Raw genomic sequence first — 27677 nt, 5'->3', positions numbered from 1 at the left:
CATCCACCAGCCCTGACATGATGGGTCAATAAATCATCACAGATTGAACTATGGAGTGCTGCCTTTGTCTTTTATGGATAATCCATCCACCAGCAACAAGGTGATCTTATTGGATGGACCCTAACTCTATTTCCAAGGTCATGTTGTGTTGTTAGACTTTTAATGGCACCTTTACAGTAATATTCTTATTTTCCATTCAGAAAGCCAAAAATCCCTATGCGAAGCACAAGGGGGATTTGCAGATGTTGGAACAGTTTTCATCTGGAACTCATTTCTTCCTGTCTGTGCTTGCAAATGTAGCATTGTACGAGGCAGTTCATCACGTTGGATAGAACAAAGGAGAATCCAGGCATCACGATCAATGCCTCCTCCAGCCTGGTACACCTTTGCTCACTAAAGAAGATAACTTTCAGCATTGTTTTCTCTGCTTCCAGTAACACAGGCTTCCGTGGACATTTTTTTTCGTCCACTCCTTCCATGAAATGTCCGATAAGAAAAACTTGGCCTAAACTGTCGCCGTCTTGGTATGTACAATCCAGCTGTTAAAATATTCTTATTTGCAACGAATAACGATTTATCTTGATCTTTGAAATACGTTAGATTTTCATCCACGAATTACGCTAAATTAAATGTGCATTACAAATGTTGGCAAAGTCTACACTTGTTGGAACTGTCTGGACTTTTACGGTTGCAAATTTTAAGTATTCTTGCCGTGCAGGAAATGAAATGTATATTTTTCTGCCTGTAGACACAGGAAGTAATACTCAGTTTTTGGCTGAGCTTACCAATTAATTTAACCTTTTCCAAACTTAGGTCTAAATATGTAGAAAATATTCTTAGATTTCTATGGTATTAATAGTATGACATATTACATTATATAAATTCCAGTCTACATAGGAATATAATAGGAGAGTCAGATAATGTTAAAGAAGCTCTCCCAGAACAATATTTATTCTTTCTAAATATGTCTGTAATGTAGCGTACGGGCATTACATACCTTCTGATTGCTGTCTTTCCTGGTTTTCAGCGCCACTATAGTCCATTTCTGGATCTCGTGACCTTGCCGGATCACACAGGGGTTTACATGTGGACCAGAAGTCGCTTTCACAATGTATATCTGTGGAGCATTGATCTGAGACTCCATAGACTTACAATGGTGGAAGTACCACCACCGCACACAATGGTGTCTCTTTACGAGCTGGTAAAGGAGAGGAGAGCTCATGTGATCCAGAAAAGGAATGCAGCAATGGTTGAAACTGGGGAGATGGCAATTGTTAAAGGGGTTGTCCATTACTTGGACAACGCATTCTAAATAACTATGTTTCCCCCAAATAAAATAATACCTATACTCACCTCCGGTGTAGGTGTAAGGTGCTCAGGACATTAGCCGTGGGCGAGTTGCTTCTCCATAGCACCCTGGCACTTTTCAAGCAAACAGTGTTACAGTCCATAAGTGTTGTGCTGTGTACAGCGCCGGACTGGGGTGTCTGGGGCCCACCAGGGAAATTGACTCCAGGGGCCCACCCACCCGGGCCAACCCACCCGGGCCAACCCACCCTTCAGCTATTTGCAAATACCTGTTAGCCGTTATACCCATTATATTGGCGGCTCCTGCCCATCACTGTGCGCTCACCAGAAATGCGATGTACAATTACTGTAGTTTGCATTAAAAGGTTTTTATTGGTGAAAACAAGTTATCAGCGATGCACAGGTTGGGAAGGTGATCACTTATTTATTGGTGGAATCCGCACTGTCAGAAGATTGTGGCATTTTGAGTATTTGGTGAGATTTTTACCTCAGTATTTATAAGACAAAACCAGGAGTGGAGCAATCCGAGGTAATGTTTTATGCATTTCTCACCCACTCCTGGTTTTGTCTTATAAATACAGAGGTGAAAATCTCACCAAATGCCAACTTGCTTTTTCTGGTGTACCTCTGTAACTGCATCTCTGCTGCTGTGTAATAGTTACAGGACAGGGAAGGGTTAAACATCCAAGTATTTAATATCTATTGGAAATAAAGAGGTTTCCCCTTATTGATATCAGATAAAACAAATGACCAACCACAATCCACTCTACCAAGACCAATATTACCAGATAGAAGGCAGAAATACTACCACACCGTGACCAGATCACATATTACCACCACATAGTGCCCAAATAATGCCACATACAAGGCACAAATACCGCCACACCATGACCAAAGCACATAATACCACCACATAGTGATCAGATGCTACCAGATACAAGGTCTAAATACTGACACACCATGAGACCACATATTACCACCACATAGTGACCGAATAATACCACATACAAGGGACAAATATCGTCATGTCATGACCAAAGCACATAATGCCACCACATCGTGACAAATAATACTAAAATAATAAAAATGTAAAAAAGCTCTGTATATTGGGTCAGTGTACAGGTTATACAGTGATCACCAGTGACATTATACACAGGAGCTCTGTATATAGTGTCAGTGTACAGGTAATGCAATGATCACCATTGATATTATACACAGGAGCTCTGTATATAGTGTCAGTGTGCGTGTATAGGTAATACATATACTCACAAGTTCTTTATCTGCTGCAGACCGATATATCACATCTTCTATGCAGGACTTATCTCTGCAGAAAATAACATAGTTAGCTATAACTGATCACTTCCAGAGCACAATCCACACTTTTCCCAAGACTTCTACACTGCATGAAATGACAAAAAAGCAACATAGTGCCGCACTACGCAGTAACAGTGCTCCAGTGTCATTCTGTGCCTGCTCATCTCTGTCAGCAGACATATTTGTCTGATGGCAAAGATGTAGCAAAGCTGAAGACAGAAGACCTATGGATTACGTTGGAGTGAGGATTTTTCTTTATTAAAGATGGAGTCCCTAAATGTGTTTTATTTTTAATAAAAAAAAAAATTCTGTCTTTTTTCTTTTTTTTTTTCTGTTTACTAGAAATTCATGGTGGCTATGTCTAATTTGGCGTGACACCATGAATTTCGGGCTTAGTACCAGCTGATAATACAAAGCTGGCCTGGTACTAACCCTATTATTACCCAGGGTGCCACACAGGGCCGCTGGAAGAGCCGGGTAAAGCACCTGGAAATGGTGCTATGATGAATGCGCCATTTTCAGGGGTGGCTGCCGGCTGCGATTTTCAGCGTGGGGGGCCAAGAACGCTTGGGCCTTACCATGCTGCGAATCCCAGCCCCCAGCTGCCTTGTTTTATCTGGCTGGCGATCAACATATGGCGGGAGCCCACGCATTTTAAAAAAAAAAAAAATGTTAAATAAGTTTAAAACAAATATTCGGCTTCTCTGTCTTTTGATCGCCAGCCAAGGTAAAGCCAGGCAGCGGGGGGTCGCAGGCCATAGCTGTCCGCTTTATCTGCGGTGAGAATCAAAAATTCTGCGGAGCGCTACATCGTTTTTAAAAATTTCTTTTCACATTTCTATATGTGACAGACCCAACAGCCAATCGCAGATGCTGTCAAAGAGGATGGGCGTCTGTGATTGACTGTTCGAGTAATGTACAATTAGCCCGTACATTCTAGTATGGTACTATGTATGGGCTGCTTTCAGGTTACTCAAGCAGCCAATCACAGATGCCCATTCTCTGTGTCAGCGTCTGTGATTAGCTGTTGGGCCTGTCACACATATAGAAGTGTGAAAATAAATAATAAAACAAAAATGACATAGCGCTCCGCAGAATTTTTGATTCTCAGCGCAGATAAAGCAGACAGCTACGGGCTGCCACCTCTAGCTGCCTGGCTTTACCGTGGCTGCTGATCAAAAGTCAGGAAAGCCCAATGTTTTTTTTTAATTATTTTAAAAAATAATTTAAAAAAAAAATGCGTGGGCTCCCGCCATATTTTGATCGCCAGCCAGGTAAAACCAGGCAGCGGGGGCTGGGATTCTCAGCATGGTAAGGCCAAGCAATCTGGGCCCCCCACGCTGAAAACGGCAGCCCGCAGCCACCCCTGGAATTGGCGCATTCATCGTAGCGCCATTTCCAGGCGCTTTATCCTGCTCTTCCAACGGCCCTGGTCGGGGTGGGACGCTGGGTAATAATGGGGTTAGTACCAGCTTTGTATTGTCAGCTAGTACTAAGCCTGAAATTCATGGCGTCACGCCAAATTAGACATGGCCACCATGAATTTCTAGTAAAAAAAAAAAACACAACACAGAGAAATTTTTTTTTTAATAAAAATAAAACACATGTAGGGACTCCATCTTTAATAAAAACAAAATGGGCAATGGGCATGCATGATGGTACCACCAGTGGCTGGCAGGACATGCTGGGCATGATAGTACCACAGAGGCTGACAGCACATACTAGGCATGATTCATGCCTTATATGTCTTGCCAGCCTCTGTGGTACTATCATGCCCACCCGGCATGTCCTGCCAGCCAGTCACTGGTGGTAGTAGTACTAGCATGATAGTACCACACCACCACCAGTGGCTGGCAGGACATGCCAGGTGGGCATGATAGTACCACAGAGGCTGGCAAGACATACTAGGCAGGCATGATTCATGCCTAGTATATCCTGCCAGCGTCCGTGGTACTATCATGCCCACCCAGCATGTCCTGCCAGCCACTGGTGGTAGTCCATGCTGCTGGGCATAGTACCAGTAACCAGAGGCTGGCAGCAGGACATGCTGGGCAATGGGCATGATGACAATCATGCCCATTGCCCAGTAGTATTTACTGCCGTCCTCGGCCAGGGGTCCTCAGCCAGGGGTCCTCCCTCCCCCGCTTTTCATACTCACGCGTCGAGATGAGCTGCAGGCCTGCAGCCGCTGCCTGGGGCGACGCCGGGTCCGTCCTCCACAGCGTGCACAGGAAACAGTCCCAGGGCAAAAGATGTTATCGCCCTGAGACTGACCTCCTGCGCACGTGCCGGCAGTGTCGCGCTGCGCAGAGGAGGGAGAAGGGCACTGCGGCAGCAGGCAGAGCAGGGAGATCGCTCTCCCTGCTTTGCCACTGCAGAGGGCCCATCACTAATCATATCGGCAGTGCTGCCGATATGATTGGCAAACCGGGGGGGCCCTCTGTTCTCTGTACAGGGCCCAGGTGGGGTAGGGGGGTGGGGCTTGGGGGGTATGGCCATCGGGACCCGGGGCCCACCGGGGGTTTTCCCGATCCTCCGGTGGACCAGTCCGCCCCTGGCTGTGTACATTGCATTGTACTCACTTGCAGACCAGAGTCCTTCGTTGTCTCCACTTCAGTTCCAGGACCAGCTTCACACACACCAGGGGACACTCGGCTCATTTTAATAAGTTCAACTTTACTGGACAATTCAAGTACATCATTCTTTAACACGCAGTATCGGGCACAGCACACTCTGATTCTTGTTTCATCAGCACAGTACATTTCTAGCATTTCCTTACGTTCAGCTCAGACTATCGCTACTTTAAGAGGTCCTGTTTGCTCCTAAGGATTTCCCATCCGGCACCACAGTATTCCCGATATCCACTACGTTTCCCTCATGTGGTTCCCCATCCGCTTTCTCTGTACTGAAGAGATGATTAAGGCACTCTCCTCAGTGACTAGTTTGGGCCGTAGTCCCCGGATGTTGCAGGAAGGTCCACAGGAAATTTGATACCACATCATACCGCCAGAACAATATGTACTTCACGTGCCTCCAGCCTACACCTTGAACTAGGCCTTGTCTCTCATTAACCCTCTAACTCTTACTAATTGACCCTTTCTACTCTAACCAGGAAGTGGTTCCCTTTTTTACTTGCCCTATCCCCTCCCAATCTGGGCTATTCCCAAAATATTAACTGTATCTTGCCCTACTGTATCTACAATAACTATCTTTATCCTAAGCAATAAACTATATTCTATACTTTCCCTATACCTGAGCTGAGTATACCAGAATTATCTTAGGTGTTACCTTTGCAGTACCCACACAGCAGCATCAGTACCTACCACACTATACATTAGTTACCGTACACTCTACATTTTACATTTCACATGTCACCATAAAACACATGACAGTATTCACACTACATAATTGTTGTCTTCAGGGGCAGGAACACGACAGTCTCTGTCATACCCTTACAAAGGCGTCATTCCAGTGGTGTTGGCATTGTCTTTTCTGGGGCTTGCGTCACTTTGTTATGTCACACGATCCCTGCGGCCAATCAGCAGCTGCTTAATTTTCCCTTCCTTCGGACAAATCAAACATTCGGAGGAAGAGAGAAAGCAGCCACAGATCTTACTTCCTACCGGATGTCAGTTATGTCCAAAGGAGGGGACAGTGAAGTGGTCGCCGATTGGCCACAGGGATCATGTGACATAATGTCACACTAGCCCCAGAAGAGCCAGTGCCGACACCACTGGAACGCGCCAACCCCTGAAGGTGAGTATAGGTGTTATTATTTTACCTGGGGTAAGCATAGTGATTGAGAAGGGGTTGTCCGAGTTTTGGACAACTTCTTTAAGTATTTTAATACATTTACACCATTACAAATTATGTTAAAGATTAGGGGATATATTTTTTCCTTGGAGAGGTGAGCTTTTTTAAATAATTTCACATTTTTGTAATCTCAAAATTTACGGATAATACATGATACTTATCTTACCTATTATGCTCTTATCCCCTGCTGCTGATCTCGTATATCTCATGACTTAGCACTCTTGTCAATTTTCATAACTCTCACACAAGTGAATAGAGCCAGCCGATAATGCATGGTCTCCTCTCCACTGACTGGTGGGCAGCTATACCATGTTCTCAAGAGATGAGGCTCTCACCAGTGGAACTAGCTCCACAGACATTATGGCATATACCCATATGTAAATAATTCTTTACATGCAACTATCAATACAGGTAGCTATAGACAAACTTACTGCATGTTTATTTCCACATTTATTATATACGCATCATTATTAATTTGTCTTCTTTCCAGATAACGCAGTATAGATTATACATATGGCTATTTTACGGAAACGTAAGTAGTTCTTATTTAACTATGATAAATCTGATCCTTCTAAATCTACTAAAACTATTTAAGCTTGCACATATCAGTATTACATATGAATGCATGAGGTGCTGTCATTGGTAAACTTAGCACACCCAAAAAAAATCCTTTTAGACTAATATAGTAAAAAGAAGTCAGGGGAGGAGGGATATGAAGCTGCATTATCTTATTTAGTGTTTTAGTGAAACAATAAGATGGAGTCCGAGCAATCTGAGAATTCTGATTCCACAGCACAACAGGAGTCCAGCCATGCAACAAAAATGGAGAGAAGATATGAATTTACATAAACCAGAAGAGCAGAGGGAAGGAAGAAAAACAATGACGGTTACAAGCAACATTATAGCACTGCATCCAATAAAACGTGTACCTACTGAATAAAAACTATATATATAACATAGAATATATCATAACTTATAATCAGATTTTTACTAAAAACATATTTTTTTGTGGTATTTCCTATTTTTCATGTGAATATTAATAAATATTCAAACGCAATAAGCTGAAATTTCCTGTAAAGGGGAGATTGTGATTTGTAGGTTTGCTGCTTCCAATAGGTGGCGCTATAGAGTTCAAGTGCTCTTCATCTCTGAAGAGGCAATTTGCTTACTGTTTTATGCAGCTCACTTATCAGCTTCACTGTGTAGACTGGTCTAAGGTCAAAAGAGTGCTAGCATTTAATGACAGCTGTGATGCATGGCTGTAGACATAGATAAGCGGGGTAGCAACCTTACACATAGGCAATACATCTTTCCTATAATATTATGTTAGCAATGTGTGATGCAGTGTTAAACGGCTGCCAGGTACACACAGGCTTGCCATCGCACACACTGATGACGCATGACACACTGATGGAAAACACTGATGGTAAAAACGGACACACGGATGACACACTGATGGAAAACACTGATGGTAAAAACGGACACACGGATGACACACTGATGGAAAACACTGATGGTAAAAACGGACACACGGATGACACACTGATGGAAAACACTGATGGTAAAAACGGACACACGGATGACACACTGATGGAAAACACTGATGGTAAAAATGGACACACGCATGACACACTGATGGAAAACACTGATGGTAAAAATGGACACATGGATGACACGCGGATGACACACTGATGAATGACACGCTCATGGAAAACACTGATGATGCACTGATGGAAAACACTGATGATGCATGACACAGTGATGAAAAACACTGATGGTAAAAACGGACACACGGATGACACACTGATGGAAAACACTGATGGTAAAAAACGGACACACGGATGACACACTGATGGAAAACACTGATGGTAAAAACGGACACACGCATGACACACTGATGGAAAACACTGATGGTAAAAATGGACACATGGATGACACACTGTTGGAAAACAATGATGATGCATGACACAGTGATGGAAAACACTGATGGTAAAAATGGACACATGGATGACACGCGGATGACACACTGATGAATGACACGCTCATGGAAAACACTGATGACACACTGATGGTAAAAATGGACCCCCCGGATGACACACTGATCGCACACACTGATGACACATGACACAGTGATGGAAAACACTGATGGTAAAAACGGACACACGAATGACACACTGATGGCACACTGATCCGAAACACTGATGGAAAACACTGATGGTAAAAATGGACACACGAATGACACACTGATGGCACACTGATCCGAAACACTGATGGAAAACACTGATGGTAAAAACGGACACGTGGATGACACACTGATGGCACCAGTACTAGTTTTTCACGTATGTGTTTAAACATGGACACGTGAAGGAGGCCTAAGTGCAGTTATTCATAACACAGTCATTTTTCTAAGGATTCCATCTTTCTTATTTCAGTTAATCACATATTGCTGTTTCTGCTGGTGTTGACATTTTGTGCAATATGGTATAGCGCAACCTATAAGGCACCAATCCTGAAGGAACAAGAAGGTAAGTGCAGGATGAGATCTTCAGGTATACCCAAAACATACGAAAGATTCTACATGAAATGTGTCACATAATGTGTATTGTAGATGTTGCTTTGGAAGTGGAGGAGGAAGAGGATGAGGACGTCATTCCAGTTGTTATCTGCGCTGCTTCTGGCCGTATGGGTGCCACCATAGCCGCGATTAACAGCATTTATAGCAACACTAATGCCAATGTGCTATTTTATATTATTGGTCTGAAAAACTCCTTGGTTCATATCAGGTAATGGAAGATCATATGGAATTAATAAATGTACCACATTCTCGTGCTCTCCCTTGTGAAGGAATATTCAGTTGGTTAATGCTGTATTTCAGAAAATGGATTGAAGGCACACAGCTGTCAGAGATACAATATAAAATTGTGGAGTTTAACCCCATGGTTCTTAAAGGAAAAATTCGCCCTGATGCAGCCTTACCTGAGCTACTTCAGCCTGTAAGTAAATCTTATAAATACATGAACAAATTACATCAGATCATATTTAGATATATGAAATACGATCATTCAGTTTAATCCAACTACAAATCTTTGTAGTCTTCTCGTCCAGGCTGTTCAGTTCTACCATGTTTGCTTTATTCCAGAAAAATTAAATTTTCGAGAGAATTCCTTCATAATAAAATAAGAAACAGTTTTCTCATGTCCGATTTCTCTTTCCTATTTTTCAGTTTTCATTATAGAGAAAGCTGTTGGCTGAACGATGGTTTGGACAATCGTGCAACTGGCAGCTATCTCACCCGACTCACCCATCACTGTGCTCTCTCTGAGAGAGCCGCATCCAGACATCTCTGGCAGCAGCGTATCTCATAGAGAATAAAAGGATCATCAGTCCAAAATCAGACCCGCCAGATCATTATTTCCCTTGACATATGTTGGGGGGAGAGTAGTGGGCCCTTAAAGAAATTAGTCGAAGTTCCCGGCCGGAAACCACACCTGCACAATTTACCCTGTACGGAAGTCGCTCTTCTCCCTGCAGTCTGTGTATCCTTGTGGAGCAGGAAACTTGTGCACAGGCGCCCGGAAGGCAGAGTGACTCACCGGCGCCTGATCCCTGCTCCACAAGGATACACAGAGTGCAGGGAGAAGAGCGACTTCCGTACAGAGGAAACAGCGCAGATGCGGGATCCGGCTGGAAACTGCACGTCACAGGGGAGGGGGGGGATATGGAAATTAAGTTAATAGGCAGGGATTTCTTTGCGTTCCCCGGACGCGAAGCTTGCCGAAACTAATGTAATAAAAAGCTATTACAAAGCAAGTAGACATCTAATATGGACCATACAGGTAACTATAGATTCACAATTCTATGCCCATATTAGAGGTCTGATAGGTCCCAGGGGGTGACAGATTCCCTTTAAGCCGTGCAGCCCTAGCCATTGAAGACTTTTTGACTTGTTTTATATTTCATTTCTTGCTTTATCATTTATGTATGTTTCTTTCTCTCTGTTTAACAAAAAAACTCAGCTGAATTTCGTCCGTTTTTATCTGCCTTTGCTTACCTCGGAACATGAGACAGTCATTTATTTGGATGATGACATCATTGTTTTAGGTAGGATTTTCTGTCTTTTACATAATTATGAGATAATTTATTTCAGTTTAAAGAGGTGTCCGAAACAAAATTTTATTTTACTCCTAAATCTCTATCTATTTAATGGCATAATCTAATTTATTTTTTTTTCTAATATACAGTACTTTAATTAAAAATTCCCTATCCTTCCCTCACTACACTGTCTAACTGCTTTGTTGTATTTTTACTACTTCCTCTTTGACGCTTTGTTTGAAAATTCCAGTGCAAGGGGCAGAGGCTACGGTCACTGCCACAGCCTTTGTCCCCACCCTGAAACAAAGCTCCATCAGTGACCTCCCTGTTGTACTGATCATGCGTCAGTTGTCAATTCTGACAAATGCTCAGTAGATTCCTTTTACTGTGCATTGTTCTTCTCAGTGCAAAGTGACAATGCGCTCTCTCACCGGCTCTGATCAGAAGTGACGAGCCGGCGACAGAGCGCATTGTCATTGCACATTGTAAGAAGAGAACGAGTGAGCAGAGATAAGCGCTACTCCTGCAAGTGATATCACTTGTGTTGGCGGGGCTGGTCTATGCATGACTGTGTTGGCTCAAAAAATAAACACCTATAGTTGACCAAATTAGTGAAAGGCCATCCTCAAAGAGCAAGATAATCTACAAAACAATATGATTATGTTGGTCAGTATCAGGATAAAAATAGTAAATCTTTGTTAATAGAAAAACACACATCGTAAAAACGAATAAAAATGAGGATGTCAAATGGAAGACTAATCCACAAGGTAAGTCAACAAAACAACTTGTCAAATTATCATTAAGCACTAAATATCATGCACAAATAGTGAATCTCCAGTAGGGAAATATATAGGATGGGACTGCAGAAAAAAGGAGGGTATTGAGCTATAGAATATAGCAAGGAAAAGCCTGGTGGCTCACTGAAAGAATGCAACTTAAGGTAAGCATCTCACTAAGTAGTATTTATGCTTAGGAGTTACCAAATGATTTCCCACAAAAATGAGGCATAGTAAAAAGAAGCCAAGTGACTTATTGCAAGCAAATATATAACACAGATTAAGCAGTCCCACTGAGCGGTTCAAAGGGGTGAAATACCAAATGGATTCCCAGAAGAACACAGCCTAATCAGTAAATGAACATAATGCTTCTAGTGCAAATAAAAAATCCTACAGAGAAAATATGCTTAGAACAGAAACGTGCTAAGGAATGACAAGAAGCAAAGTAATGCTTAAAGTATCATGTTAGGCAAGACCTGTGTGGAGAGTGGTCGAGGGAAATACCCCGACGCGCGTTTCGCGTACGGCTTCTTCTTGGGGTGGCAGCTCAGTAGAGCAGGGACTAGCCCAGACATTAAACGGAGGTCACTGATGACACTTCGTTTGACCACAGCCCCTGTCCCCTGATCACGTCTCGTTTGAACATCCTAGCATGTACTGGGATTCTCAACCGCAGCATCATCAAAGAGGAAGCTGTAGAAACAAAATAAAGTAGTTAAAGTATTGAGGGAAGAATAGAGACTTTTGAATTAACGTATACCGGAAAAGAAATTAGATTATGACATTAAATAAAGATTTAGGTGTAAAATAAAATTTAGTTTCAGACCACCCCTTTAAGATTTCAGATTCAAGAACTACAGTGGTATGAACAGATTTCTTATTCTTTTGCATGTTTGTCATACTTAAATGTTTCAGATCACAAAACAAATTTAAATATTAGACAAAGATGACACAAGTAAACACAAAATGCAGTTTTTAAATGAAGGTCTTTATAATTAAGGGAAAAAGAAATCCAATCCTACAGGGCCCTGTGTGAAAAAGTGATTGCCCCCTAAACCTAATAATTGGTTCGGCCACCCTTAGCAGCAACAGCTGCAATCAAGAGTTTGCGATAACTGTCAACGAGTCTTTTACAACGCTCTGGAGGAATTTTGGCCGACGCATCTTTGCAAAATTGTTGTAATTCAGCCACATTAGAGCGTTTCTGCGCATGAATCGCCTTTTTTAAGGTCATGCCACAGCATCTCAATCAGACTAAGGTCAGAACTTTGACTAGGCCACTACAAAGTCTTAATTTTGTTTTTCTCAAGGCATTCAGAGGTGGACTTGCAGGTGTGTTTTGGATCATTGTCCTGCTGCATAACCCAAGTGCGTTTCCGCTTCAGGTCACGAACAAATGGCCGGACAATTTCCTTCAGGAATTTTTGGTAGACAGCAGAATTCATGGTTCCATTTACCACAGCAAGTCTTCCAGGCCCTGAAGCAGCAAAACAGCCCCAGACCATCACACTACCACCACCATATTTTACTGTTGGTATGATGTTCCTTTTCTGAAATGCTGTGTTACGCCAGATGTAATGGGACATACACCTTCCAAAAAGTTCAATATTCTACCAAAAGTCTCGGCGATCATCAAGATGTATTCTGGCAAAACTGACATGAGCCTTTATGTTCTTTTTGCTCAGCAGTGGTTTTTGTCTTGGATCTCTGCCATGCATGACATTTTTGCCCAGTCTCTTTCTTATGGTGGAGTCATGAACACTGACCTTAACTGAGGCAAGTGAGGCCTGCAGTTCTTTGGATGTTGTTGTGGGTTCTTTTGTGATCTGTTGGATGAGTCGTCGCTGTGCTTCTGGAGTAATTTTGGTCGGCCGGCCACTCCTGGGAAGGTTCTCCACTGTTCCATGTACCTGGGCAAGTGCGGGGGGGCCTGGAAAAACGGGTTGGCCCACTCACCGTCGAGGACAACGCTGCTTCCTGGTATCAGCTCTAGGTAGCATCTATAATGGAGTTTCTCCTGTTAGGGGATGATGTGATTGTAAGGGACGAGGCCTCCTCCATGTCAGTGTGAACCTGATACCAGGAAGCAGGTGTGCTGCTGAGGCTGCTGGAGATGACCTGATACTTCACTACACAAGATCATGAGAGGACTGAGCAACTGCATAATGGATCAGTGTGGAGATGGGAATTATACATTTTAGTTTTTTATAGAACTAAGTGTAAGTGGTCTGATACTGTGTTTTGGGGGCACAAAAAAATAGATCAGGTTACTATATGGGAGGATGCATGGTGTTTGTTTGGCACAGCGAATGTGCAGAAGTTGCATGCACTGTTCGGCAGGCAGTAGGGGCTTGCATAAGTAAGGGGGTGATGTAAGTTTAGGTCTTGAATAAGTAAGGGGGTGATGTTGGGGGTCTTGCACAGGGAAGGGGTGAAGCATGCATGTGCAGCATGTTGTGGGGGCTCGCACAGGGAATGGGTTAATGTTGCATGTTGGGGACTTGCATAAGTAAGTGATGTTGAGGTCTTGCACAGGGAAAGTAGTGATGCATGCATAGTGCTGGGGCCTTTCACTGGGAAGGGGTTAATGTAGCATGTTGTGGGTCTTGCACAGGGAAGAGGGGGTGATGTTGTATGTCATTGGTCTTGCACAGGGCTGGATATTGGAGAGCTTGTACAGTGAAGGGGGTGATGCATGTATCTGCATGTTGCGGGGGATTGCATAAGGGAGTGATTTTGCATGTTGGGGGCTTGCATAAGTAAGTGGGTGATGTTGAGGGTCTAGCACAGGGAAGTGGGTGATGCATGTGCTGCATGTTGTGGGGCCTTGCATATGTAAGGGGGTGATGTTGCATTTCATTCCTCTTGCACATGGAATTTGGCTGATGCTGCATGCACAGGGCTGCATGTTGGGGGGCTTACACAGTGAAGGGGTGCATCATGAATTGTGGTATGTGTTAAAGTGGCCCACTGAGACTCTTTCGCACGGGGCCCACAAAAACCTGGAGCCGGCCCTCACTGTGGTTCGCTGCAGTCCCAAAGCTTTAGAAATGGCTTTATAACATTTTCAAGACTGATAGATCTCAATTACTTTGTTTTTCATTTGTTCCTGAATTTCTTTGGATTGCAGCATGATGTCTAGCTTTTGAGAATCTTTTGATCTACTTCACTTTGTCAGGTAGGTTCTATTTAAGTGATTTCTTGATTGAGAACAGGTGTGGTAGTAATCAGGCCTGTGTGAGGCTAGGAAAATTGAACTCAGCTTCCTAAAGATGTGATAAACCACAGTGTTAATTTATGTTTTATCAGGGGAGTAATCACTTTTCCACACAGGGCCCTGTAGGTTGGGATTTATTTTTCCGTTAATAATACAGACCTTCATTTAAAAACTGCATTTTGTGTTTACTTTTGTTATCTTGTCTAATATTTATATTTGTTTTGTGATCTGAAACATTTAAGTGTGATAAACATGCAAAAGAATAAGAAATCAGTAAGGGGGGCAAACACTTTGTCACACCACTGTATGTCAAAGTTCTTGGACCCCAATGCATAATCTGTATCAAAGCTCCTACCTACTGTGTGACATTTACAATACTGGTGTCTTCATATGTGGCAGATAGGTCCAGGGCTGGAGAGGGACTGCTTCTTCTATATCTCCTATAACTGCTGCTATGGATTTACTTTGTAAGGGATAATTCACATGCTGCATTATTTATGTTTTGTTTTTTTTTTTTTCTGTGCATTTTTCGCAGTGTTGTACAGTAACAGTAAAATGAATGAGATTTAATGGGTACATTTTTGTTTTTAATTGTGTTTCTTGCGGGTAATTTCCACTATGGTTTTCTGGCCATAGTCTGCATTTTTCATGCAAAATAAAAACTATCAAAAAACCTAGGTGTGAACATAAAGCATAATGTATAGGAAAATTGGCAACAAAAAAACACACTTAGACCCTTTTTTTTTTTGTTGTTGCCATTTTTCTATACATTATGTTTTATGCTGAATATACAGAGCCATGAAGAAATCTATGTTTTAGCCATATCAAATACAGATACACATTTTTATTGAAGCAAGTGTTCAAGTACATCCCTGTTTGGAACCAAACTGCCCTGCACATTTCAGGTGGGCCGATTGACATTATTTTCTATCCGCCTAGATGTGAACATACCCTTAAATATGCTCAGCATTGAATGAAACACAAATATTAGATGGTATTAAAGGAAATCTGTCATCAGGTTTTTGCTATGTAATCTGAGATCAACATGATGTAGGAGCTGAGAGCCTGATCCCAGGAATGTGTCACTTATATAAGGGTTAATCACAGTTTACTGTATTGTTGGAGATTTGTGATGTCATATATGATCTGGCCAGTAGAGGGCAGCGGGATGGTCAGAGTTGCAGTACAGGGGTTTTGCAGTTGGTGACTGTTGCTAGGTGAGTTCAAGGACAGAAAAGCTACCCATTGTAGGAAAAAACTCTGGATAGAACGGTGCGACTCTGGATCTGTTTTTGTTGACTCTGGGACACGTTGTTCGGCTTAACATGAGCAGACTTGGGGAGGACAACCAAGGACACAGCATCTTGGGCTAGGCCATGTGAGGCCTTAATTCTAAGGACTTAGATAAGCCCTGTGTTAGAGAGATTGGCATTCTCTAAGAAATTCCATGCAGCGTTTCTGATGATTCGGGACTCAGCCCAGCAAGGAACCGTCCACTTCAGTCTCAGGACGTACCCGTACCATCTTACATCTGAATATATATATGCGAATATATAAGTAACTTCATGGAGGTCTAGTTAGTTAGGAGAAAAGGCCTCTTCGGTAAGAGACACTTCAAAAGCTGCTCCGAGTATGCGATTACTAGAGTACTGGCACAACACTGTCGTTTTATGGCTTTATGCATAGAAATGGTTAATCGCCTGTATTTTTGCTGGCATATAACTGTACCTGTGTATACTCTTAGTGTTATTAAGAGTAACTGCTGTCATTGTATTTGTTATATATACGCTGTTTATCTACCATCCTTTCCTTTGTTTTTTTTATAAACTGTTTGGTAAAGATTTGTAATATATTATGTAATATTTGTGCATGTCTGCTGATTGTTGCTGTACCCCTTGTCCTGTGGCCGTCCCTCGCCCACGTTTCACTTACATCAGGCTGTGTTTTACTGTTTCGATAAAATCAAGTGTTTTATCAGCAGATTATCCAGAGGACTAGGTGTCTCATGCCATCTAGTCCTTCTGCTATGTATAACCCCACCCCCACCACTGATTGGCAGCTGTCAATGTAAAGTGTTACACAGAAAGCTGCCAATCAGTTTTGTGGGTGGTGTTATATAGAGCTCAGCATTCTGAGCTCTGCTAGATCTGCAGCAGACACAACTGTGATTGTTTCAAAATGGCAGCATGCAGACCAGCAAGTGAAACATCGCTGAAATCAGGGTTTCTGCCTCTACATCATGCTGCTCTCCGATTATATAGCACAAACCTAATGACAGATTCCCTTTAAGGGTTTTGTTCATAACAGTTTGGAATTTTCAATTTCAGTTCATAATTAAAAAAAAGTATATTCTTTCTATAAATAATTAAGATGAAGCTTTAGTTCAATTGATTTGATTTTCTTCTTATTATAGTCTTTAATATAATCTAGCACATTTATTTGCATTTTGCCCAAGCATTCAGACCCAGATCTCAGATTATTTTTTGGTGAAATGCATATATTTTTGGCTAAAAATATAGAATTTTCTTATGTTAACCCTAGAACGCATGACCATAAAAATCTACATTTTCACATACCTGGGGCCTTTTAGGCCCGTGTGCAAATAACATGGAATAACTCAAACAAAAATGACAAACAACTATATACCTGAGGAATACCTAGAGTTTCAAAATTCTAACTAAAGTAATCTTGCAGAAAATAGAAAACAATTAACAGGACGGGCCTGCGAGGCCCCAGGTATGCGTTCTAGGGTTAAACATTTTCAACCGTTTTTTCTGAACGCTGTTCTCGGCTATCTGTAGCTGCCGTGTAGAGAAAGAATGAAGTGGTGGTGCACATGAATGGCCACACTCCTCTGTAATGTGGCATTTTTTTAAGCACCATTCTAGGAATCCGAGGAGGTCCCAGCAGTCGGACCTCTACTGATCCGCAAGATAAAATCTAAAAACACATGTACAGTTGTTACCAGAAGTTTATATACGCTATATAAAAAGACACATATGCATGTTTTCCTCAACATCTGACATGAAATCAGAATAAACTTTTACCGTTTTAGGTCAATTAGGATTACCATAATTTTTAATATTTGCCAAATGCCAGAATAATGAGAGAGAGAATGTTTTAAGGCATTTTTATTACTTACTGCAAAGTCAAAAGTTTGCATACATTTCATTAGTATTTGGTACCATTGTCCTTAAACTGAATGACTTGGGTCAGACGTTTGGGATATCCTTCCACAAGCTTCTCACAATAGTTGGTCGGAATTTGGGCCCATTCCTCCTGACAAAACTGGTGTAACTGATCCAGGTTTGTAGGTCGCCTTGCTCGCACCTGCCTTTTCAGCTTTGCCCATAAATTTTCAATAGGATTGAGATCAGGGCTTTGTGATGGCCACTCCAAAACATTGACTTTGTTATCCTTAAGCCACTTTGTTACCATTTTGGCAGTATGCTTCGGGTCATTGTCCATTTGGAAGATCCATTTCCGCCCAAGTTTTAACTTCCTGGCTGATGTTTTGAGATGTTGCTTCAGTATTGTCACATAATCTGCTTTTCTCATGATTCCATCTATTTTGTGACATGCACCAGTCCCTCCTGCAGTGAAACAACCCCCCAACATGATGCTGCCACCCCCGTGTTTCACAGTTGGGATGGTGTTCTTAGGCTTCCAAGCGTCTCCCTTTTTCTCCAAACGTAACAATGGTAATTATGCCCAAAAAGTTCAATTTTAGTTTCATCAGACCACAGGACATGTCTCCAAAAATTAAGGTTCTTTTTTCCTGTTGGCATTTGCAAACATTAATCTGGCTTTTTTTATGTTTCTTTTGGAGTAATGGCTTCTTCCTGGCAGAGTGGCCTTTCAGCCCATGTTGATACAGTACTCGTTTCACTGTGGATATTGACACAATCATACCAGCTCCGCCATCATCTTCACAAGGTCTTTTGCTTTTGTCCTTGGGTTGATATGCACATGTCGGGCCAAAGCCCGTTCATCTCTGGGACACAGAACCTGTCTCCTTCCTGAGTAATATGATGGCCGGACATTCCCATCTTGTTTGTACTTCTGTATAATTGTTTGTACAGGTGAACAAGGCAACTTCAGGTATCTTGAAATTGTACCCAAGGATGAGCCAGACTTGTGCAAGTCCATAATTCTCTTCCTGATATCTTAGCTGATTTCTTTAGACTTTCCCATGATGCTACACAAAGAAGCAGTGTGTTTCAAGTGTGCATTAAAATACATCCACAGGTGTGTTTCTAATTAACTCAGATGTTGCCAAAAATCCTATCAGGAGCTTCCAAACACATGACATCATCATATGGTCAGCCCAGAACTGTTTAAAGGCATAGTAATCTTAGTGTATGTAAACTTTTGACTTTGCAGTAAGTAATAAAAATGCCTTTGTAGCATCGGCGTCTCTGCTTTCTTCCAGGCAGAGACACCGTCCCTCTCACCTCCTCGCTCCCCGCTCTCCTTCCCAGCCTGCTGTTGGCGCGCGCAGCCCTGTAGCTTCGGCGTCTCTGCCTCCTTCCGGGCAGAGACGCCGTCCCTCTCACTGCGCTCCCCGCTCTCCTTCTCAGCCTGCTGTCGGCGCGCGCAGTCCCCCGGGCACGGTGCTTAGGGCGTGCGCGTGCTCCCCCCTCTTAAAGGGGCCGCGCACGCCGTCCTAAGGAGTCCCCGGCCAATGGCTGAGGGTCCTCCCATATATAGGGCACCTCCTCCAAAATGGAGGTGCCCGAGCAAAGTTGTTGCAGTTTCTTATCTCTGCTTCAGCCCTCATGTCCCGCTGTTAGCCTGACTTCTCGTCCTGCCAGCCAGCCAGTTATCTGCCCGTTACCTGCCGAGCCTGCCAGCCTGCTCACCTGGAGCGCCCACCTGTTACCTGGCAGTTACCTGCCTTGGCTGTCAGTCTGCTCACCTGGGAGCACCCGCCCGTTACCTGCTGTGTCCGTCAGCCCGCTCACCTGGGAGCGCCCACCTGTTACCTGCTTATTACCAGCCTTGTCTGTCTGCCCGCTCACCTGGGAGCACCCGCCTGTTTCCTGCCAGCCTGCCTGGAGACTCTGCCGTCACTTGCTGTGACCACCTGCCTGATAAACCTAGAGACTGCTACTCGCTCTGCTGTCACGTACCGTGACCACCCGTCAGCTAACCAGAGACTTCTGCCTGCTTGCCGTGTCCATCCGTTATGCCGGTCAGTCCCAGCCATCTGACCCGTGGGAGCCACCTGCTCTCTTACAAGGTCGTCCCCAGAGTAGCACCTGGTCCCTCTGCTCGGTCCCTCCCTGGTCACGGAGTCGTTAGCCGCCGTCCGACCAGGGTCGGTTCGGGTTGATACTTAGTCACGCCCCTCTGGGTCCCTCCTTGCACCTCGGCACAGAGGTTCCACCTCCCGGACCCGTAACAGCCTTAAAACATTCTCTCTCATTATTCTGGCATTTGGCAAATATTAAAAATGATGGTAATCCTAATTGACCTAAACCCGGAAAGATTTATTCTGATTTCATGTCAGATATTGAGAAAAACATGCATATGTGTCTTTTTATATAGTGTATGTAAACTTCTGGTTTCAACTGTATATATCTAGATATTATATATACTTGTAGGCTCATGTTGTGCATTGCTCACTGGCATGGGTTATTGGGGTTTCATGCTGCAATACCCTGACAGTAAGTCCCAGCTTTTCTCCAATGTGGTTTACACTTTTTGCTCTCTCTAGTGTTGAGGATGTTAAGAAATATTTAATTCTTATATGGTTTACACCAGGGAAGTCAAACGCAAACACACAGAGGGCCAAAATTAAAAACTTGGACAATAACTTAGAATAATGGGTCCCACATAGTCCTCGATACAGTATAATAGGCCCCAGATAGTCCTCCACACAAAATAATGGCCCCACATAGGGGTGGTGGTTCTGGTGTCGCGGGCCAAATAAAACCACCCTGCGGGCCAGAGTTTGACATGTATGGATTACACCATGTACTGTCATCCCATAAATAAATCAGCTGGGTTAAGGCTATTTTAAGTGTTTTGTTCTTTTTTCGTTTACAGGAGATATTCAGGAACTTTACAACACTAAAATATCAAGAGGACACATTGCTGCATTTTCTGATGATTGTGACTTGCCATCACTTCAAGAAGTTATCGCAAGTGTAGGAATACAGGTGTGTCTTAAAGAAGACCTGTCTCTTCCTATGAATATGTAATTGTTTACCTGCTGTAAATGTAGTGGTTCTACTGAATTTGGTGTTATTTTGTCCTTGTTCCTGTGCATTTTTGTTTCTGAGCTATGACCTACTCTTCCCTCTATATAAATCGTCATTTATTTTTCCAAGTGGGCATGGTCATCAACTATTCTCTGAGTGAGTCATCTTGAAGACCACGCCTAGTTGGCTAAAAAGACTAGATTTACATACAGAGAGAAGAGAGGGCTATATCTCAGGAATGGAGTGGTGCAGGAACAAAAAATAAACGAAAGATTCCGGAGCACAACAGCATTTACATCACGTAAAAAAATTACATATTTATGGGAAGTGTTAGGTCTTCTTTAATGGGCTATTGCGTTATTAGTTTATTACTTATTTTAGTCACTTATAAAGCACCATTAATTCCACACCACTTTACAGACATTATCGGCACTGTCCCCATTGGGGCTTACAATCTAGATTCCCGATCAGTATGTTGTTGGAGGAAACTGGAATACCCAGAGGAAACCCACATTAGCACGGGGAGAACATACAAACTCCTTGGAGATGTTGTCCTTGGTGGGATTTGAACCCAGTACCCCAACACTAAAAGGCTAACCACTGAGCCACCATACTAGTTCTATTTGTAATTGATAAGACATAGGAATGTAAAAATGAAGAACTTTAGAGAGGGGCAAAAGCACACAAAATAGTGCAGCACCGTTTAAAAAGAACACCACTGAGGGGCTGGTTGCGCTCACCTGGTGGTGTTGTGTGAAGACACAACACCTCTTTAAGCATAAATATCCGCTGCTGCTGCCTCGTGGCTGGATGAGATATCTTCCAGATGTATATTTGCCAGAATGGAGAGAATCACATTAGGCGGGCGGCAGGAAATGAGGAGCCTTGGAGCTTCAGATAAGGTTATTTTTAATACCCACGCATTTTGGCGCCTTTCTCAAGGTCAAAAAAAACAATTTTTCTTTGACCCTGAGAAAGGCGCCAAAACGCGTTGGTACTAATAACAACCTTATCTGAAGCTCCAAGGCTCCTCATTTCCCACAACGCGGGCTGCCTAACGTGATTCTCTCCATTCTGGTAAAGAGAAAAAAAATGATAAAATATATCAAGTCAGCAGAGATGAGACCTTTTTCTAATTTCCATTTATTTTAATGACCATGAATCTTAACTGAAAATTAATTCCAAGATCTATTTGTTCAAGATATTGTTGGAGATCCCAACCCCCTGACCCCCACCAAGGTGATCTTGTTATGTGTCTGCATGGCATGGTCATACATAGAGCTGTAGTACGTTGAACTGGGCAGAGATGTTGAGGAAATTGACTCAGGTACTATAACATTGTATCTTTTAGTAAGGAATAATAGATTGGAGGCTTTCTGCTATATAGCACTACTACGTGGGTTCTCTAATATATGACGCTATTATATATAACTTGATTTATTTCTAGTTTGCTGATTCATTCCCGTTTCCTTTTGCTATAGGGCCCTATAAATTCACTTTACTCCCGTACTAGATAACTTCCTATAATGACATACTGTACTTCCTTGACATATAAACATGCTTTTAACTAGTTATGCTCTATGTAAAGAATTATCTATCTCTTGTAGAACACATACATGGGGTTCCTTGACTACAGAAAGAAGGCAATTCAGAAACTTGGAATCAGCCCAAGTACTTGTTCTTTCAACCCCGGTGTATTTGTAGCAAACATGACTGAGTGGAGACAACAGCACATAACTAAAAAACTGGAGAAATGGATGAAGAAAAATGTGGAGTAAGTTACACCAATAATTCAGTTAAATACACTACTCACTTTTGTCCGTTTTTAAATGTCAGATTAAGGTATGCTAAAAATTACATCACAGCTGACATATAATTCCTTAAAATCATATACTAGTATTAAAATGACCCACTGAAAATAAAGTACAGTTAATAAACTGCTGCTTTTTCCCAAAGTCTCATCCCCCTACCTGTAGTGGGGAAAATAAGTATTTGATACTCTGCCGATTTTGCAAATTTTCCCACCTACAAAGAATGGAGAGGCCTGTAATTTTTATCGTAGGTACACTTCAACTGTGAGAGACAGAATCTAAAAATAAAAAAACAAAAACAAAATCACATTATATGATTTTTATACAATTAAATTGAATTTTATTGCATGAAATAAGTTTTTGATCACCTACCCATCAGCAAGTATTCTGGCTCTCACAGACCTGTTAGTTTTTTTTTAAAAGACACCTGTACACACACTCAAATCAATCACACTCCAATCACTACACCATGGCCAAGACCAAAGAGCTGTCTCAGGACACCAGGGACAAAATTGTAGACCTGCACAAGGATTTGATGGGCTACAGGACAATAGGCAAGCAGCTTGGTGAGAAGGCAACAACTAATGGCACAATTATTAGAAAATGGAAGAAACAAAAGATGACTATCAATCTTCCTCTGTCTGGGGCTCCATGCAAGATCTCGCCTCTTGGAGTAAGGATGATTCTGAGAAAGGACAGGAATCAGCCCAGAACTACATGGGAGGACCTGGTCAATGACCTAAAGAGAGCTAGGACCACAGTCTCAAACATTACCGTTAGTAACACACTACGCCGCCATGGAATAAAATGCTGCAGGGCATGCAAGGTCCCCCTGCTCACGCCAGTACATGTCTGTTTGAAGTTCACCAGTGACCATCTGGATGATCCAGAGGAGGCATAGGAGAAGATCATGTGGTCAGATGAGACTAAAATAGAACTTTTTGTTACCAACTCCACTCGCCATGTTTGGAGGAAGAAGAAGGATGAGTACAACCCCAAGAACACCGTCCCAACCGTGAAGCATGGTGTTGGAAATATCATACTTTGGGGGTGCTTCTCTGCAAAGGGGACAGGACAACTGCACCATATTGAAGGGAGGATAGATGAGGTCATTTATTGCAAGATTTTGGCCAAAAACCTCCTTCCCCCAGTAAGAGCATTGGAGATGGCTGGGTCTTTTAGCATGACAATGATCCAAAACACAGCCAGGGAAACTAAAGATTGGCTCCGTAAGAAGCATTTCAAGGTCCTGCAGTGGCCTAGCCAGTCTCCAGACCTGAACCAAATAGAAAATCTTTGGAGGGAGCTGAAACTCAATGTTGCCCAGTGACAGTCCCGAAACCTGAAAGACCTGGAGAAGATCTGTATGGAGGAGTGGGACAAAATCCCTGCTGTAGTGTGTGCAAACTTGGTCAAGAACTACAGGAAACGTCTGACCTCTGTAATTGCAAACAAAGGTTTCTGAACCAGTATTAAGTTCTGTTTTTCTATAGCATCAAATACTTATTTCATGCAATAAAATGCTAATTAATTCTGTAAAAATCATACAATGTGATTTTCTGGATGTTTTTTTCAAGATTCTGTCTGTCACAGTTGAAGTGTACCTACGATAAAAATTACAGACCTCTCCATCCTTTGTAAGTGGGAAAACTTGTAAAATCGTTAGTGTATCAAATACTTACTTTACCCACTGTACTTCCTGATGTTTCAGAGAACTATGGGGTCTTCATACGGAATGTTCCGCCACCACGGCTGCCTCCTTAGTTCTTACACAGTGGTTATTATGAGAGACTCAAGAATCAACAAAGGAAATGTCTACTTGTCATTGCTATTTTACAATCCATGTTCAAGAATACTGACACAAGATACTTTGTATTATTTTCAGAGAGAATCTGTACAGCAGCACCATTGGAGGTGGAGTAAGTACTCCTCCCATGCTTATTGTGTTCCATGAAAAATATTCCGTCATCCCTCCATCCTGGCACATTCGGCATCTAGGTGACTATACCCATGCCTCATTCCTCTATATTATTTTAACATTGTAGTTACTTTCTGACATTTGTTAATTGTGATTTTCCAACTACAGTTACGCTAACTGATGTTTGGGCACACTGTGGGGCACAGAAGGGAGGGGGGCATTTGATTTGGGAGCGCAGGTATTGCTGGATTTTTATTTTGGGGGGGTAGATACATCGCATTTCCAGAGCCTTTGTGCTACCAGTAATGTGGCAACCCCCTATATTTCCATTGATAGATGGTGGACACGGAGTGGGGAATGTTTTTTGGTGGGTGAAGTTGGAATTGTTTGTTGGTACCATTTAAGATCACTTTTAAGGCTTGGTTCTAATTTATCCTGTGCTCTGCACTAAGCACTTATATGGAGGTTTCCAAGTGAATCTCCAAAAGTGATTCAGACGGAACCATTCTCTATAATGAGGCAAATGGAGTAATGTTGAACTACATCTGGCATCTGTTCCTGCAGTGCTCGTTTTTTTTGGAGGTGCACAAAAGCATAGTCGACTGAGCTTTCGTGCATGCACCAAAGGATCAGACACCATCAGAACAGGACAGATTTTTTTTTACTTTTTACTTCGTCTCTCTATGGGACTTGAAAATGTTACACTTTGATCACTGATCTAATACTCTGTAATACTTATGTATTGCAGGATGTTAGACCTGTCAGTCCTATACTAACAAGAGGCTTGTTAGACCCTGCTTATGGCAAGACCTAACAGGCCACAATACCTGGCACACCCAGCCATCATTGAATGACCTCGGGTGGCCATGTCCACCTTCAGCACCACTTGATTAAATCTCAAGGGGACTGATAACAAAGAGGGAATCCACTGTCTCTCACAACCTTTTACATGTTGCTGCACAGGAGGTCAGCTGTCAGTTAAGGCAATCTTCCACGGTGACTGTGCTGGGCACCGTTTCTGTGCCCGCAGGATATCCAGGATGTACTGGTACATCCAGGAACTTGTAATAAAATTGAAAGCACCGGTACGTCCTATGTCGAAAAGGGGCTAAAGGGCACACTTAAAACTGTCTGTGTTCAAAATTAACCGTGGTGTAGTGCATTGCACAGTACCGGTGCAGTCTTGCAGACAGAAAGTTTAAGATTGTAGAGTCTGAAATCGTTGGGATAAAGTAAAGAATTGTAGGGTCATAGGAAAAAATAAGGGAAGAAATAGAGGGAGATGCAGCTATGTATAAACCTTTGTAAAGGAGAGTATTAGGGGATGTGCACACGATCGGTATGGTCAGCGCTTTGAACGCAGCATACTTTATTCTGTGTCCAAAGCACTGCACGCAGGTGAATCCGCATGTGTTCATTGAACCATGTGGATTCACCGGATCTTATACATTACAGTGATATAACTTCTCTTGCGGAGACTAGCGACTCCGCAAGAGAAATTGACATGCTGCGATCTGTAAAGACGCGCCGCATGTCCATGTCTGCGGGTGATTAGCAGGTGCACGGAGACGCATAGTGGACATGGGATTTCTACAAATCCCATCCACTATGCTGTAACATATGGCCGCTGTGGATTGCTCGCAGCGCAAGTGCGCTGCGTCCAATCCGCAGCGATTACTGATCGTGTGCACGTACTCTTAGATTTATGTTGAAGTTTACATCGACCTCCTTCAATTGAAAAAAAGCTTTGGAGGAGGATGATGGATAGGTAGTGGCAACTTCTAATTTGAGAACATGAGTGCGTTGCTTATATATTAGTGCCACAAAGTCAAGACCCCAACATATTTGTTAAAATAAAGTGGACAAGTCATAAGCAGAATGCAACTAGCAGGAGACAGGTCCACTGTAAAATAAATAAATAAATAAATCACAAGTGACAAAACTAAGTCTGCACGCACTTTAGGTTTCAGTGCCAATAACATCCTTTGAAATTAAAAAAACGTAAAAACCTTGATTTATGATAAAACTGTAAAAACTACTGCAAACCTTCCGTCTTGAACCAGGATTAATTTTTGGAGTTAAATGGATAAATTGCAAAAAAATATAAAACATTATTCTGACATACATCTTTATCTTCTATTATATAACAAAGGGTTGAGTCCAGAAAACCAGCTTTCTCAGGATGTGGTTCAGGATGCCAAGCTGCTTCACTGGAATGGACGATTTAAACCATGGAAGTTCCCCTGCTCACACTACAAGCTTTGGGAGAAATGGTTCATTTCTGACCCCACTGGAAAGTTTCAGATCCGCCGCGTCTAAGTAGATATGTTTTAGCTTCTTTGAATTACCTTAGAATTTTCTCTGAAATAAATTGGTTTGTAAATATTTTACCATTTGTGCATTTTTTTGGGTAAGGGTACGCCACCACAGCAAGTTTGCGCTATTTATCCACATTTTGCTATTATTATTGGCACATAGAGCAAATCCTCAATAACCAATGCAAAAAGCATCATTTTAATAAGCATAAGGCTATGTGCCCACGTTGCATAAATGAAGCAGAAAATTTCTGCTTCATTTCTGCAAGTCCTCTCCCGGAAAAAATCATGCGGAATTCCGCACGCGTTTATCGCGCATTTTTCGCGCGTTTTCCACATGCGGAATTGCCTTGCGTTTTTTATGCATTGGACAAAGGCAATTCTGCTTGCGGAAACGCAAAATTTATTGACATGCTGCGGATTTTTGAACGCGGCATAAACGCTGCGGAAAAATCCGCAGCATGTGCATAGAACTTGCGGAATCCCATTGGGGACCATGGGGTGCGGATTACCAAGCGTTTTACAAGCGTTTCCGCTGCGGAAATTCCGCATCAAAAACGCTTGAAAAACGCTACGTGGGCACACAGCCTTAAAATGGTTAATCATTTCTTGTATCATTAAAAAGCCACAAAATGAGTATAAACTCCTTTAAAAACAGGCAGAAAAGATTTACAATTTTAAGGCTCATACATTTTTTTCCATTATAATGCATATTTTGTATTTTTCTTTGCAAATGAGAATGGGTCATTCCATTTCATTTGATCCAAATCTGAATATTTTTTTTACCTGATATCTTAGGATAAGTATTTTCTTTTGTCTTTTTTGAAGTGCTACTTTAATGAATTAGAATTGATAAGTTTTGAATTTTTATCTTCATTAGTTATTTTTTATAGATTTTGAAAAAGCC

At 42.3% G+C, this 27677-nt stretch overlaps 1 protein-coding gene across 1 annotated transcript; it reads left to right on the top strand.

Annotated features, from left to right (window-relative positions):
• The first annotated feature begins 252 nt into the window (after positions 1 to 252).
• GLT8D2 (glycosyltransferase 8 domain containing 2) lies at positions 253 to 26841 on the top strand. Its single transcript, XM_073651542.1, has 10 exons — positions 253 to 524; positions 6926 to 6967; positions 8868 to 8960; positions 9044 to 9218; positions 9311 to 9428; positions 10452 to 10536; positions 20572 to 20684; positions 22334 to 22500; positions 24423 to 24535; positions 26608 to 26841. Exons 2-10 carry the CDS (start codon positions 6949 to 6951, stop codon positions 26772 to 26774), a joined length of 1050 nt encoding a protein of 349 aa, XP_073507643.1. The 5' UTR covers positions 253 to 524; positions 6926 to 6948; the 3' UTR covers positions 26775 to 26841.
• The last annotated feature ends 836 nt before the right edge of the window (positions 26842 to 27677 follow it).

Source organism: Phyllobates terribilis, unplaced genomic scaffold (genome assembly GCF_046119375.1).
Source record: "Phyllobates terribilis strain yellow unplaced genomic scaffold, ASM4611937v1 Scaffold_11__3_contigs__length_659146591, whole genome shotgun sequence".
NCBI classification, from domain to species: domain Eukaryota; kingdom Metazoa; phylum Chordata; class Amphibia; order Anura; family Dendrobatidae; genus Phyllobates; species Phyllobates terribilis.
This window is presented reverse-complemented; position numbering and strand designations above follow the sequence as displayed.

Excerpts from the sequence above, each read along its gene's own strand:
- GLT8D2 (XM_073651542.1), top strand. Across the intron at positions 20,685-22,333 it reads TCGCAAGTGTAGGAATACAG|AACACATACATGGGGTTCCT; the intron begins GTGTGTCTTAAA and ends TATCTCTTGTAG. Across the intron at positions 22,501-24,422 it reads TGGATGAAGAAAAATGTGGA|AGAGAATCTGTACAGCAGCA; the intron begins GTAAGTTACACC and ends TATTATTTTCAG.